The 15,075-nt window shown below is 44.2% G+C and overlaps 1 protein-coding gene across 2 annotated transcripts; it reads right to left on the reverse strand.

The window, feature by feature from the left end:
* Positions 1-1,918: 1,918 nt before the first annotated feature.
* Positions 1,919-14,859, reverse strand: ZNF2 (zinc finger protein 2). Of its 2 annotated transcripts, XM_056122662.1 has the most exons (6): positions 14,837-14,859; positions 11,225-11,312; positions 5,847-5,925; positions 5,064-5,190; positions 3,438-3,548; positions 1,919-2,936 (listed from the first exon to the last, which is right to left on the reverse strand). In XM_056122662.1, the coding sequence occupies exons 3-6, from the start codon at positions 5,877-5,879 to the stop codon at positions 1,927-1,929; spliced, it is 1,281 nt and encodes a 426-aa protein (XP_055978637.1). In that variant the 5' UTR covers positions 5,880-5,925; positions 11,225-11,312; positions 14,837-14,859; the 3' UTR covers positions 1,919-1,926. The 2 variants fall into 2 exon arrangements, with proteins under 2 accessions (XP_055978637.1, XP_055978627.1); XM_056122652.1 differs by lacking the exons at positions 11,225-11,312; positions 14,837-14,859 and having other exon boundaries at positions 5,847-6,055.
* Between the last annotated feature and the right edge of the window lie 216 nt (positions 14,860-15,075).

Consider the following 15,075-nt stretch of genomic DNA (forward strand, 5'->3'; position numbering starts at 1 on the left):
ATTGAGAAATGTTTAAAAAGTAAAATGACCCTTTCCTTAGAATAATTTGCACATGGAACTGTATTTCACATCTTTTCTTTCTCTTCTTTTCTGCTTTTCTGCACTGCAGGGCAGTTGGAACCAATGATAATCCCATGCCAAGCAAATATTTACCACTGATCTTCATTCCTGGCACTGTATTTAATTTTTTAATATCCCATAAAGCATCAATTAAACAAAATAGGGATATAGTCAGCAATGCTCTAGAGGCCCAGGAGGATGCCTGGTCATGTAGCATTTTCACACATGTGCTGTCACTTGAGCTATCCTCTCTGATGACAAAAATTTGAAAGGTAGAATGAATAAATTTATGTTTTCACTGTTTCAATAATTACTGTACTCAAAGTACATTTGAGGTTTGAATTTATCTCACCTCATCTGTTTACGGTGGCAAAATCTCTTGGGGAAATATACGTCTATTTTTAACTCATCAAATTAAAGAGTCAGAACTCTTAAAGACCGTCAAAATTTTGTCAGTAGTCTTTTATTTTCTACCTCCCATAAATATATCATTCAAACCAACAGTCTTCATTCTGAAGTATTTTTAAGTTGCTTTGAAACTCTTCATCTCATGTCTTCTCTGTCACTTAAAGGTGAGTCTGTAGGTCTGTGGACAGATTGGGGGAAGGAATCTACTTGCTAATTCAGCTTCTTGAATCTGACTTTTATTCCCCTCAGGAGAAATGAATTTTGGTGCACTGAGATCCAATCAGGTTCACTAAGTTCTAGAGTCTTCTAAGGGAAGTTTTTTTCCAGGGTTCACCTTCAGCAGAGAAAATGCTGATACCAACAAAGTTTCCGATACCTGACTTTCAAAATATCCAAAAAATATCGTCTGGGTATCTCTTCCATGATAATCTTGGAGGCAATGTGTTCAGAGGTTGAGAACAGAATATGACTGATTGACATCAGATTTCATATGAGAAATGAATCTTTATTTGAGGCTTACTTGTTATGGCACATAACTAAGTAGATATCTTTTCAATAAGGAATAAGGAAGACAAGGAGCTAGGAAGTGACTTCTGCAGTAAAGGGAGCCTGAGAAGATAAAGGTATAGGCCAGACTGAAAATTCAGACAAAGAACGTGTTTTAAATAGAGTGAACTTTGTATGTAAGTCATTTCTTAAGATACTTACTAAGCACCTATTATTTGCAAGGCACCACGTGAGATACACATTATGTTACACCTCCAAGTATTACAATCTAGTTGAGAAGACAATACATGTACATAAATTATAAAACATACCATACATCATAATGGTAAAGAGAGTAGACTTTTAAAGATAGGTCTGCATTTTAAGACCTACCTTCACATTTTAATAGCTATGTGCCACCTTGGGAAAGTTACTTCTTGTAACTCTTGGCTGAGTACTTAACCCATAATAATAACTTAAATTAGTACTAGCTAGAACTAGCTAGTTCTAGCAGTAAGTAGTGGTAGTAGCAGTAGTAGGTGACACCCAAAAACAGAGATGCAGACGACCAATGTCAGCGCCCTAGAAAGCTCTGAGCGGGATTAACAACTATAAAAGACCGCCTGGAAACAGCAGTGCTGCTCGAATGGAATTTTGCCTTTCCACACTTTGACAGCCTCTAGCTAATCCTCCTGGGGCCGGAGACTGGAGGATCAATGCTAGTCTAACACCCGTCTGCAGAACGTTGACTCCGGGACTGCCACCCTCCTTTCCTTTTCAGCACCCAGCACCCACGGGCTCAGAAACACAGCAGGCGGACTCAGTTGCGGGGAGGAGCATCACGGCCAGGATAGGTAGAATCATCACACGGTGGATTTGAGACTCCAGGGAGACCTCAGATTTATTTATTTATTTATTTATTTTTTTAACGGAGGGCAAAAATCGTCGACGCAAACAAACTTCCCACCGGGCTCAGTCTATCCCCTGCTTGGCATAGCGTCGCTGGTGCTGGATCACGGACGACTTGGAGCTGAAGACCTTGCCGCAGACGCTGCACTCGAAGGGCTTCTCGCCGGTGTGCACCCGCTGGTGGCGCGTCAGGCGGCAGCGCTGGCTGAAGGCCTTGCCGCACTCGCCGCACGCGTAGGGCTTGTCCCCGGTGTGGATCTTCTGGTGCTGCGTCAGGTAGGAGCGGTCGAAGAAGGCCTTGCCGCACTCGGCGCAGCGGTGGCGCGGCTCGCCCGCGTGCGCGCGCTGGTGCCGGTTGAGCGAGGAGACGCCGTAGAAGGCCTTGCCGCACTCGGCGCACGCGAAGGGCTTGCGGCCCGTGTGCACCAGCTGGTGGCGCGTCAGGATGCTCTTCTGGCTGAAGGCCTTGCCGCACTGGCCGCAGCCGTAGGGGCTCTCGCCCGTGTGGATGCGCCGGTGCCGCGTGAGCGACGAGCGGTCGAAGAAGGCCTTGCCGCACTCGCCGCACGCGAAGGGCTTCTCGCCCGTGTGGATGCGCTGGTGCACCGTGAGCGAGGAGCGGTCGAAGAAGGCCTTGCCGCACGCGCCGCACTCGTAGGGGCTGGCGCCCGTGTGCGACACCAGGTGCCGGCTCAGGCTGCTGCGGTGGCTGAAGGCCTTGCCGCACTCCTGGCAGCCGTAGGGCTTCACGCCGCTGTGGGTGCGCCGGTGGCGGAGCAGCGACGAGGGGTCGCGGAAGCGCTTCCCACAGTCCGGGCATTCCTGCGCTCGCTCTTTCGGGAGCGTTTTCCTGGGAGGGGTCGGCCCCGGCCGCTGACCCCCGTCCTGGGAAAGGGGGCTCCTGCGAGGAGGCGACGCCGCAGGCCTTTGCTTCTCGGTGCCCAGCACCCTCTCGGGAGCAGGAACTTTGCATCTGGAACCCAGAGGACCGCTCTTTCCAAGCCAGACCCTCAACGCTCCGCCCGGTTTTGCTGCTTCTGGAGCGCCTTGAATGCCAGGCTTCGCCTCCCCGTCTGGAACAGACAGAAGACACAGTTTCTTTGCTGGGCAGAAAAAAACAGGATAGATCTTGAAAACGAGCTGCAACATTCGCTCCCCACACAGTCTCGCACTTAAGGAAAAGATCAAGTCTTGGGAATGACTGGGTTAGGGAATAGAAGTAGTGGGGAATAAATAGAATTCCCCCTTAGGAAAAGGGGGAACTTTCCACTGGAAGTAAGGTCGTGATGATTAGAAGAGTATGCAAAGAGGAAGGGAAGGTGGGGAACAAAAAACTCAAAAGTGAAAACTATTGACGCAACACACCTGAGAAAATAAACATATGATGAATAAGGACAAATATTACTCGAAGGTGTGAAGGAGACAATGAAAGGTGGCGGCTTATTCTCCACCAAGAATGAAGAATAAAATGATGATCTGAATTTGAAAAAAAAAATTGACACCCAATTTACCCCTCCTCTTTCACATACACACCTCAAAACAAACGCTGCACTATGACATTCACATTCCATTACCTAGAGAGAAATCTGCTGGACATTCTTCTGCTGATCCATGAAGATCAACCACCCAAGGCTCATCACAGATTTTCAAATGAAAAATCATATCAGGTCGAGGAACTGGAAGTCCTACTCAAAGAGAAAGAAACAAACCAGATGACCATATGTTATGAAAATACAAAACCATTCTGAAGCTTCTAACTATTCTAGTTTCTAAGACTTTCAGAGGAAAAAAAAAATGCAAAAACCAGAAAGTACTCGCCATGAATGCAGAGCACAGAGTATGCAAAAAAAAAAAAAAAAAAGCAGGGACTTCTGAATAGAGGTCAACATCCAGGCTCCAAAAAGGAACAAGCACTTGGTCAGAAAATTGATTAAAAAAAAAATCCATTTGAATCTATGTGTTTTCCTCCGCTCCAAGAAGGAATGGGATTGGGCTGGAGAGACAGTCCCTCAGGAAAGGCACTTGCATGGCACAGAGCCAAACCTACGTTTGATCCTCAGCACTACACAGGGTCACATGAGTACTGCCTGGAATGATTCTTGAGCACAAAAACAAGAGTAAGCCCTGAGCCCAGCTGGGTGTAGTCCAAACTGCAGTTCCCCCCACCCCCCCAACAACAACAACAAAAGAACAAAATGGAAATCCTAGCTTTAGCACTGGTATGACCATGGAAAAGAATACTTAGCTCAGGGAAGAGAATGAAAATTTACCATTTTAAGAAATATTTTAAAAAAAATGACAAAATTTGCAGCCCAAAGTTTTCCTTGTTTCCTCTTTATTATGATGCTTTTATTTAAATAAGTGAATCATGTTTAAGAAAAACTAGAAATAGGTACAAGTAAAAAGAATTTTTACTTGAAAAATCACACTATAAAATTTATACTTTGTATTAATTTTTTTTCATTCTGATACTTCCAGATACCTATAGTCTTTGAAAACTGGTTTTATATCAGATGAAGTTTTATGTTTATAGAACAATTAAAATTAGGAAAAATAAATTGGAAAGTCAATTTGGAAAATAACAACTGGAGAGTCTTATCTGGAAAATAACTAAGACCACCCTATCTAAAGTAAGTTCTATTTATTTTGAAATTTACAAATAGATCATTACTAAATCCATCATGTTGGATTGGGAGGAAAATAAAAAGTGCTCAGTCTGTTCCACTTGGTCTTTTCTTGCAAGCCAGCAACCTGTGGCAAGCATGTATTCTACTCTGCTCTGCTCTGCCCAGAGCAGGCCCTTCATGTTGCTGAGCCAGAAAAGGAGGGATCCCAGACCTGCTCACAGTTTATGGAGTAAGTCTATCCCTGTTGGTGCTCAGAGATTACTCCTGGCTTGGCACTTAGGGATCACTCCTGGTGGGGCTCTGGGGATCATATATGGGATGACAAGGATGGAAATTAGGTCAACTGTATGCAAGGCAAGTACCCTCCCTACTGTACTACAAGTTTGGTCCCAAGTTTGTCCCTGCAGGGGTTCAGGATTAAGAAGCCCACTCCTATTGTAATAACAAGACAAAGCTTCCTCCTCTTCCATCTGGTCTCTCAGTAGTTTAGAACTAGATGAAAGAAGAAGAGCATCAATTTATTAATTTCTTAACCCCACATAAGCCCAGTGCAGAGACCAACTCCCTTCTTACCCAATGAGACAAAACTCTTATAATTCTCCAGCATCACCTCCTTGTACAGACCCCTCTGAATGGGGAGCATATGCCGCCACTCTTCATCTGTGAAAATCACAGCCACATCCTCAAACGTCAAAGTTTCCTGTAAACACAATCATAGTCTCCCTTACTCTTAAAACTTCTCTGTGGACCAAACAAAACCTGTATTAATATGACAGCTCTAAATGAGTTGGAGGAAGAGAAGGGGAATGGTTCTGACAAAGGAGGGCTCTGAAGCACTGGGAAAGGATAGCATGATTCCTCAAAGCATGATTTTCTTTGTCATAACCCCATACTACTACACATGCTAGGATAACTGAGCTTCTGCTATCAGGGTTTTTTCCACTACTTAGAGAAAAATGGCAAATACCTCCACCCAGCTTATCCAAATGCTGATATTTTCTGCATTTGCACACCACCTAACCCAATACCCTCTGGAAAATAGGTGTACTCTCAGTCTATTCATGGATATACTAAAAGTATGTCTAGACTAGAACTAGCCTGGAGTCTCCCAAACCTTTCCATCAAACTCATTGTTTAGGTAAAATGACTCCAAGCAAAGACCACAGCCTTGTGACAGGACAGTGAGAAAAAGTCCAAGGCAAGAAAAGATGATGGGCTACATGTCAAATGGAAGAGCACTTTCCTCAGGGTCTTTCACCCACAGGACTAGGTTTGATCAAAGGGGCACTAGGACAAAGAAAGTGAAGATATTCTGGAGACGAATGGAGCCCTTTAGAGATGCAGTGTCTAGCTCACCTGATGTCTGGCAGCCGGAGAGCTCTCAGCCATTCCCTCCTGGGTATTCTTCTTTGAGAGAAGGACAGGCAGTCCAAGTCTTAATGAGGCAGAGGAGTGGAGTAAGAAGGAATATATGTGAAACATAAGTTTATTTTGTCATTTTCTGACCCAGAAAGCAAGAAAAATTCATATGCGAGAGAGTTATTTCCTTACTCTCATTCTCGGCACTTCATAAAAGCAAGGCCACTTCATCCCAGAATCTGAGCAAATGGTCAAGGAGGTTGCTACGCATGGCATGACACAATGTGTTGCTTGCTTTATCATGACCCCAGAAGTCAAGAACTTCCTGGGAGTCAAGAACCTCTTAGAGCTCGTACTGTACTTATAAGTTTACATTTGATACAACCTTGTATGATACCTAGACAAAAGGTGTCAGAAATTATGTAAATTATGATGTAGATGACGTGTGTCAAGGAAACACCAGGGGGAAAAACGTCATGTGGAGGCCTTGATTTCTTATACATAGTTCTTCACTTAGCTCCTGAGTCACAATTAGTATTCAGGCAGGCAAAGCAGAGTTTGACCAGTTGGCTGACATGCAGCCTTATTGGGAAAGATAACATCCTTCCTTGGGAATATGAACTAAGAGGGGGAACCAAAGCTATCAGGAAGCAGAACCCATAAACATGTGGGCGAGAAGATGTAGAGAACAGAACATGGGACCGTGAGGCTGGGGAGATGGCTCAGAGTTGGTGCACGCACTTTGCATGTGGGAGGTCTAAATTCCATCTCTGCCATCCTGAATCCCATCAGGAGAGATCAAGAATAGCGCCCAAAGAACCACTGCGTGTTGTTATTCATGCTCTTCTCCCCCATCCCTCACCTCCCCCCACCACACAATATCCAGTAATACTGGACAGAGTTGAGAAACGGCTTGGCCACACTGTGAAGCAAAGACCCTAAAATTCCTGGGCCTGGAGCCAATTTGCATTAGACAACCTTTATTCTTATATTTTCACGAGATGAGCCTTTTTTTTTTTTGAGATGAGCCTTTTTAATCTCCATGTGAGACCTTATCACTAAATTCTCTTTACTTGGGTTAGTTACATGTTCCCTTTTTCTCAAAATCAAGAGTAATTAAAGTATCATGAAAGCAAGTATTTTTAGGTTCATGAATAAAGCAAGGACAGAGTGTGGGCCTAGGGAAGGAGAAAAAGGCATTCAAAGTTTGTAACTCACTAGTCTCTTGCAATTAAATGTTAATGAAACCTTATTATTAATAATCTATCCAACCAATATTATTCAGCACCAACTATTTATATCAAGCATGAAAACTATATCCTTGTTTTCCCCAAACCTTATAGCTTAGCTTATATAGCTTAGCATGGGCCAAATAAGTAGGCACAATAATATTTCACTCTAGGACGGTTAAGTGCTATAAAGATACAGACATAGTAAGCTATGAGAACAAATTAGAAGCTTGTCTAAATAATAAGAAAAAGGAACGTGGGCTGGAGAGATAGTACAGGGGGTAAGGCACTTGCCTTGCACCTGGCCAATCCAGGTTTGACTGCAGGCATCACACAGTGTCAGGAGCAAGTCCTGAACATAGCTAGGCATGGCCCAAAAACAAAACAAAACAACCCCTCCCCAATAAAAGGAATATTGTAATGTTGTTTGACAAGAGTGGATTTCACTTGTTTTTATTTGTAAGAAGAGATGGAACATTTCAGACAGGAAAGGTAGAACATTGGACCCAACCCTTTCATTTCTTAATAATCCTTTACATACTGATTTTGGGATTTTGGCTATACCCAGTGGTGCTCAGAGTTTACTCCTAGCTCTGTGCTCATGGATCACTCCTGATTGGGTTTGTGAGACCACATGGGGAGCTGAGGATTGAACCCAGGTCAGCTGCATGCAAAGCAAGCATCCTATCTGTAGTATTATCTCTCCAGCCCCAATTTTTATTTCTTTGGTATTTTTTTTTTTATTATTAAATCCCGTACTGAGGGCATACTCCTGATTCTGTGTGCTAGGATCACTTCCTCCTGGTGGTTCTCAAGGGACTAAATGTGGTGCCAAGGATCCAACTGGATCAGCTGTGTGCAAGGGTGACTCTGTCTTGGGAAAGAGAGTATGAGGAGGCCTTTACATGGAATCTGCCTGCTTTCCTTCTTTATGGTTTGGCTGTGTATTCTTGCAAGATCACTATCGTCATCTTAGCCATGAGTACAAGTATAGACTGATTCCTGAGTCCTAGCAAATCCCTGAATGTTAAGCAATCCTGAAGACCTCTGACACAGGTGGTCACTACCTGCTGGGAAGCTGGGGTGGAATGGGACTAGTTGACGGCAAGATCGGAGGTAAACAGACCCTTGAAGACACCCTTACAATGAGTTAATCAAGAAATGATCAATTAAATGAATGCAGAGGAGAAGAACTACTGTCTATTAACAACTGACAGCAGACAGACTGGAAGAAGAGGCTGAAGGCTCTGGAAAGGCAAGAACAGCTTCAAGGTCACTGATCTAAGCAATGGCATGGCCAATGGCACTACTCATGGAAATGAATGACAGAGAAATAGACCTGGAAGGAAAGCTAAAAAGGACAGCTTGGGATATTGAGACCCATCTCTTTCCTCTCGAGAGAGAGGATCAGATAGCCAAACTATGAAATTATTTCAAAATGAGGATTTAAAATTTGAAGAGGCCATGAATTTCATACTCCAGGAAGTGAATATGAACTATCTTAAAAGTGGTTACAATGCAAAAGCAAAAAACAAAGAACAACAAAAAACAACAAAAAACCAAACCAAAACAATGTTTAAACCTTCCACTAGACAGGTATGTATTTGTTTCTATTATATGTATGACTAGATATGAAGTGAGGACATACTTCCATACTTGTATCCATTCATATAAGTATAAATAAGAAACCTAGGGAATGGGGGATACATCAAATCACCCCAGAAACTGGCTATATGGCTCTCAGATGGGAAGGACTAATGATGGACACTGGGGTCAAGTGGGAAGAAGCATTTGCGTTTCTGACAATGAACCCACAATGAGGAGGAAGGAACCATGCATGCATAACTGAAATCTGCCCTCTCTTAGGCAAAGAGGCCTCTGCTGGCCTAGTGAATGATACAACACCTACAATGTACTTTTCAAAAATGCTGATAGGCATGGGGAAATGCTCAAGTCACAGAGCACATGCCCCATATTGGTGAGGCCCCATGTTTGATCCCCAAGTGCTATATGTTTTCCTTTCCCTGGGGAACGTGGCTGGGTCTAATACACAGGCCAGAGCATAACGGCATCAAGGCTAGCACCAAGGGGCTAAGTATTGCCAGGACTGGCTTTCGGGGCCCCTAAAATACCACTGAGGGAGGCCCTATTAAAAAAAATGTCCAAAAACCAGATCAATATATATGTATATAATATATACTATCTGCTCCTCTCTGAGAGCCCAGCAAGCTACTGAGAGTATCTTGCCCGCACAGCAAAGCTTGGCAAGCTCCCCGTGATGTATTTGATATGCCAAACACAGTAACAAGTGTCACGATGGAGACGTTACTGGACCTGCTCAAGCAAATCGATGAACAACGGAAGGACAGTGACAGTGAATATATACTATATAGAACATCACGGTCACAGTCCTCCCGTTATTCATCGATTTGCTCGAGCGGGCCCAGTAACATCTCCATCATGAGACTTGTTGTTACTGTGTTTGGCATATCGAATACTTCATGGGTAGCTTGCTAGGCTCTGCCGTGCGGGCGAGATACTCTCGGTAGCTTGCCGGGCTCTCCGAGAGGGGCAGAGGAATCAAACTTGGGTCAGCCATATTGGTCACTTGCAAGGCAAATGCCTTACCCGCTGTGCTATAGCTCCAGCCCATATAGAACATATAGTATATAATATGTTGTTATAATATGTATGTCATACATACATGTGTAATATGTATGTTATATAATATATAATACATATATAATATGCACTATATATTATATTATATATTGGGCTGGTTCGATTCCTCCATCCCTCTCGGAGAGCCTGGCAAGCTACCAAGAGTATCCTGCCTGCATGGCAGAACCTGACAAGCTTCCCATGACATATTTGATATGCCAAAAACAATAACAACAAGTCTCACAATGGAGATGTTACTGGTGCCCGCTCGAGCAAATCGATGAACAATGGGAGGACAGTGGACAGTATATAATATATACTATACATAACATATAGTATATAATATATGCTATGCATAACACTCTGTTATGTATATGTGTGTGTGTGTATGTGTGTGTGTGTGTGTGTGTGTGTAACTATCTTACAGGACAACATGCTCAAGTCACAGAGCACATGCCTCATATTGGTGAGGCCCCATATTTGATCCCCAAGTGCTATATGTTTTCCTTTCCCTGGGGAATGTGGCTGGGTCAAATACACAGGCCAGAGCATGACAGCATCAAGGCTAGCACCAATGGGCTAAGTATTGCCAGGACTGGCTTTTGGAGCCCCTAAAATACCACTGAGAATAATACAGGCCAAACAAACCTTTGAAAGAATATTGTCTTGAGGCCAGAGACTAGCTCAATAGGCTGAGCACATGTGAGATCCCTTGCACCATGTGGTCCTCTGAACACAGAGCCTGGGGTAATCCCTGAGCATCACCACGTGTGTCCTCCAAACTAAAAATAAATATATAAGTAAATAAAAGACTCTAGTGCTGGATAGATAGCACAAAGGGTAAGAGGCTTGCCTTACTTGAAGCTGAGGCTGCAAACCTGGGTGGAATGCTCATGTGAAATCCACGTGAAGTCTCCTGTGTACAGCCAGGAGAGGTCCCTGAGTGATGCCAGGTATGTGCCTGCTGCCACCAACCAAAGAGAATATTACCTTGAGGGTAAACACTAGTTTGGAAAACTAAGACTCAGGGAAAAAGCAAAACTATTTTTAAAAAATTTCACTAAAAAAATGTTTTTAATAATAACAAAGAAGGCCATCCTGAAAAAGAGAGACTGGGATTTGTCTTTTTTGTTTGTTTATTTTAGACACCTCTAAAAGTGCCCACAGCTTATGCAGGACAAGTGTCTTCCCTGCTATACTATCTCTCTAGCCCAGAGAGATTGGGATTTGAATATTGCTAGGAGGTAGACAGTTTCCACAAATAAAAATGAACATATATTATCAGTAATAAACACAATTTGAAACATACATTGTTTAAAACCATTTAAGGCCACGTATTTTTTTTTTTTATTGTTTGGTTCACACTCAGCAATGCTCAGGGGTTAGTCCTGGCTCTGCACACATGAATTCTGGCAGTGCTCAGGGGACCACCTGGGGTGCTGGGGATCGAACCTGGGTGGGCTGTGTGCAAGGCAAATAACCTACCTGTATTACTGCTCTGGCCCCCAATATGTTTTTTCTTGTTGAGGATTTCTCCCCTCCCAGGAAATTCTCAAAATATTACTGCTGGGCCCTAGAAAGATATCAAAATTCATATTTAGTGATAGAGAGTCAAGTCATTACGATGCAGGCTCTGACAGACGGAAACCAAATGCCAGCTCAGCCCTGATAACCTGGGTGATCTGAAACCCTTCCTACCCATTTCAGTTTGTTCAAGTGTTAATTTAAAATAATGAAAGCGCCTGTTATTTAACTACTGTGGTGCTTAAATAGCTAATACAAGTAAATCAATTAGGATAGTGTGCTAAGTGAGCAGGAGGATTAGCAAAAGGCACATCTCTATTTACCTCAGAAGAAGGCAGAAATAATGAAAACAATTAATTATGCTGCAGTCACTGGCTGGAGTGATAGCACAGCCGTAGGGTGTTTGCCTTGCGTGCAGCCAGCCCAGTCAAGCCGGGTTCGATTCCTCTGCCCCTCTAGGAGAGCCTGGGGAGCTACCGAGAGTATCTCACCTGCACGGCAAAGCCTGGCAAGCTCCCTGTGACGTATTTGATATGCCAAACACAGTAACAACAAGTCTCACAAAAGAGACGTTACTGGGCCCGCCTGAGCAAATCGATAAACAATGGAAGGACAGTGGACAATGGATGCTACAGTCACTATTTCAGGGTCAGTTTAGTGCAACAGTAGTATTTATCATGGTGTCTAGTGTATTGGAGCTTCTTGAACAGTCAGTTGATCAACATATGAGAATGTTGAAACTGTCACTGTCTTAATACTTAAAGACAGTTTTAAAATGTTACTTGATTGGATTATGACCTTAATAAATTTAGCACAACACAACTTATAGTTGTAATGGTGAGCGCAAAAGCTCCTGTGCGATTAGTCATCCAGATGATATTCCCAAAGTAACTCATCAGGCCTGGGCTCCCTGCCAGCCAAGGTTCAGATCCACCAGCAGCTGCTCCTAAGTGCTCAGGAATGGTTAAGATTCCTTCAACAAGCCAAATTACGCAGGAGTCACTACCAGCAAAGGGCCTTTTCTCTTTTCCTATTCCTGGATCTTCGATTACTGAGGAAGATGCTCTTCAGCTTCTTATTCTACAGTTTGCAATAAACCTTTACTTAGAAAGTTTTTAGAGTTCCCATCTTAGCTATACAGCTCTTCAGAACAACCAGAGTTATCATTCAATCCACCAGAACAGTTCCTGTCACTGTAATGTGACTTTGAGAGAGCCAAGAGAGGTAGAACTCAGCGGAGGAAAGCATTTCATGAACAACAAAATGGAAGCAGAGATGCTATCCAGTGTCTACCCCTACCCAGGACTGGACTTAAAGGTGCAGGCTTCAGCAAGATACTTAAGCTAATAGCTGATCCTTACTTGTTTAATACTGTCTTCACAGACTCTTGTAGCTAGCAGTTGAGGCAACTAACAAAAATTCCTTAAGAAATCACTGCAAAGCCCAGACTCTTTGGGCCCCTGCATTGAGCCACTGACCTAGTTGGCCAAGTATAGCTGGGAGGAGGCTCTGGGCCTCCGGAGCACCTCCCCACACCAAAATTCCTTTTCTATTTCTCCTACCAAAAGGGTCATAGTTCTCCCGTTGTTCATCGATTTGCTTGAGCGGGCCCAGTAATGTCTCCAGCGTGAGGTTTGTTGTTACTGTGTTTGGCATATCAAATACGTCACGGGTAGCTTGCCAGGCTTTGCCGTGTGGGCGAGATACTGTCGGTAGCTTGCCAGGCTATCTGAGAGGGGCGGTGGAATCAGACTCGGCTCTGCTGGACTGGCTGAGCTCAAGGCAAACGCCCTACCACTGCACTATCGCTCCAGCCCCCGCTGTGCTATGGCTCTAGCCCTTCTCCTACCAATCAACAAATATTTCCAAGTACCTGTTATGTGTTGGAGTGATAGCACTGTGGTAGGGCATTTGCCTTGTGCGTGGCTGACCTGGCCAAGCCCGGTTCGATTCCTTTGCCCCTCCAAGCTATCCCTGACAGATATGCTAAACACAGTAACAACAAGTCTCACAATGGAGACATTACTGGGGCTGCTCCAGCAAATGGATGAACAATGGGAGGACAGTGCTAGAACAGTGCTACAGTTATGTGTTGTGAGTCAACAAAACAGTAATATCTCTGTTCTAGGGCCATGACCATATTCCTCTTTACCTGTATCCTTTTTTCCCTTCCACTATTGCTACCCCTTAGAATCTGCTCCCCCCAGGACCCAGTCTTCCTCTGTCCAGCACCTTCCATCTCCCCAATCGTTTCTTCCTGTTCTCTTCCAACAGAGACAAACTTCTCCATGGAAAACTATGTCCACTGAATGAACCCCATGGCCTCCTTTTAGCAAAAACAGTTCTTAGATTTCCCTCTCATAATCAAACTTCTTGAACGATTATTCAATTATTATTATATACCCACTACTCTACATCATCACCATCTTCTGATCCAACCAACCCTGAGACATAAAGGTGCATGCTTGAAAACTGGCCAGGACTTTCTGATTTCTTAAACTGTAATTTATCCTGAAGAATTTACAGTTTTTATATGTTTGGGGCAAGTTTCTGTGACTACCAACACTCACTGCAGCTGCTTTGACAGCAGATTAACCTGAAAAAAAAAAGTGGTTTTTTTTTGCTTTTTGGGTCACACCTGGTGATGCACAGGGGATACTCTTGGCTCTGCACTCAGGAGTTACTCCTGGCAGTGCTCAGGGGACCATATAGGATGCTAGGGATCGACCCCAGGTCGGCTGCGTGCAAGACAAATGCCCTACCCGCTGTACTATTGCTCCAGCCCCTTAACCTTTAATTCTTACTATAGCTAAAAGTACATCTTTCTATGACTCTCTCCCCTATATGCATCCTGGCCTGAAAACACAAATTCTACCTAAGACAGTATTTGCCAATGTTCTGTCTCCCTCACCCACCAAACCTGGCAATCCATTTCCCACCTCTACAGAGATGTCCCCCAAGTCCAGACTCAGGCGCTCTGCAATTCATCCTGCCTTTCCAGTGTTATTTTGGCTAGGCCCTTGAGCAGCACCTCAAAACCATCTTCCCCTCTTCAGTTTGCACAACACAATTCCTCTCCCGAGCTATTTTTATTTGATGATCTGTTCTGGTTTCAGGCACCCCACATCCAAACTCTTACCTCCCTCTCTTTCCTCCTAAATCTAGTTAGTGGTCAGGCCTCTTGACAACTTTTTTGCAATGTCAATTATAGCCTTCCCTACCGCTGATACCCAAACCCAGGCTCACAACTTGCTTCAGGACCCCCCAACGCACCACCTTCCTAACGGGTCCCTTGTCTGATGCACTACTCTTTGCAGTCCTGCATGTTTCCTCTAGGAGAACCCTCCTTCTTTCCCTCCCAGTATCTGTATTCTTGTCACCTCTCAGTCAGACCCAGACCATCTACCTTGCAAACCCTGACATACGCTCCCAGTCAGGGCTGCTCCCTGGCCCTCCTACTCGACGCTTCCCTGATACTCCAATAAAAAAAAACAACTACCACCTCTCCGATCTGCTAACTCCCTTTGCTACTTATTCAGTGTTTACTGATTTATTTTTCACCTCAAAACCTACCTCCTTCTGGAAGGCCTCCCTGAATCACTCGTGGGGAGGTCGAGGCAGTGGAATAAGGCATTCTGGGGGCGCTTTCTGGGGTCGGGGAGGCGGGCGGGCGTGGGCAGCACCCCCAGTATCAGTGTCAATTGTGAACAGCCCACTATTAAGCACCCCATAAACAGGCAGCAAGGGCACGGGGAGAGGAGGAAAGTTGGGGGTTGACATCTAGTGAGTTCACACCGGCAGGTCACAGCGCC

This window comes from Sorex fumeus, unplaced genomic scaffold (assembly GCF_029834395.1).
Source record: "Sorex fumeus unplaced genomic scaffold, SorFum_2.1 ptg000006l, whole genome shotgun sequence".
Lineage (NCBI taxonomy): Eukaryota > Metazoa > Chordata > Mammalia > Eulipotyphla > Soricidae > Sorex > Sorex fumeus.

Bases quoted from the DNA above. Each gene is read 5' to 3' on its own strand.
- ZNF2 (XM_056122652.1), bottom strand. From the start codon at position 5,972: ATGTTTCACATATATTCCTTCTTACTCCACTCCTCTGCCTCATTAAGA. The intron at 3,549-5,063 runs GTAAGAAGGGAG...CTCTTTGAGTAG, and splicing joins TAAGAGTTTTGTCTCATTGG to GACTTCCAGTTCCTCGACCT. The intron at 2,937-3,437 runs GTAATGGAATGT...TGTCTGTTCCAG, and splicing joins TCCAGCAGATTTCTCTCTAG to ACGGGGAGGCGAAGCCTGGC.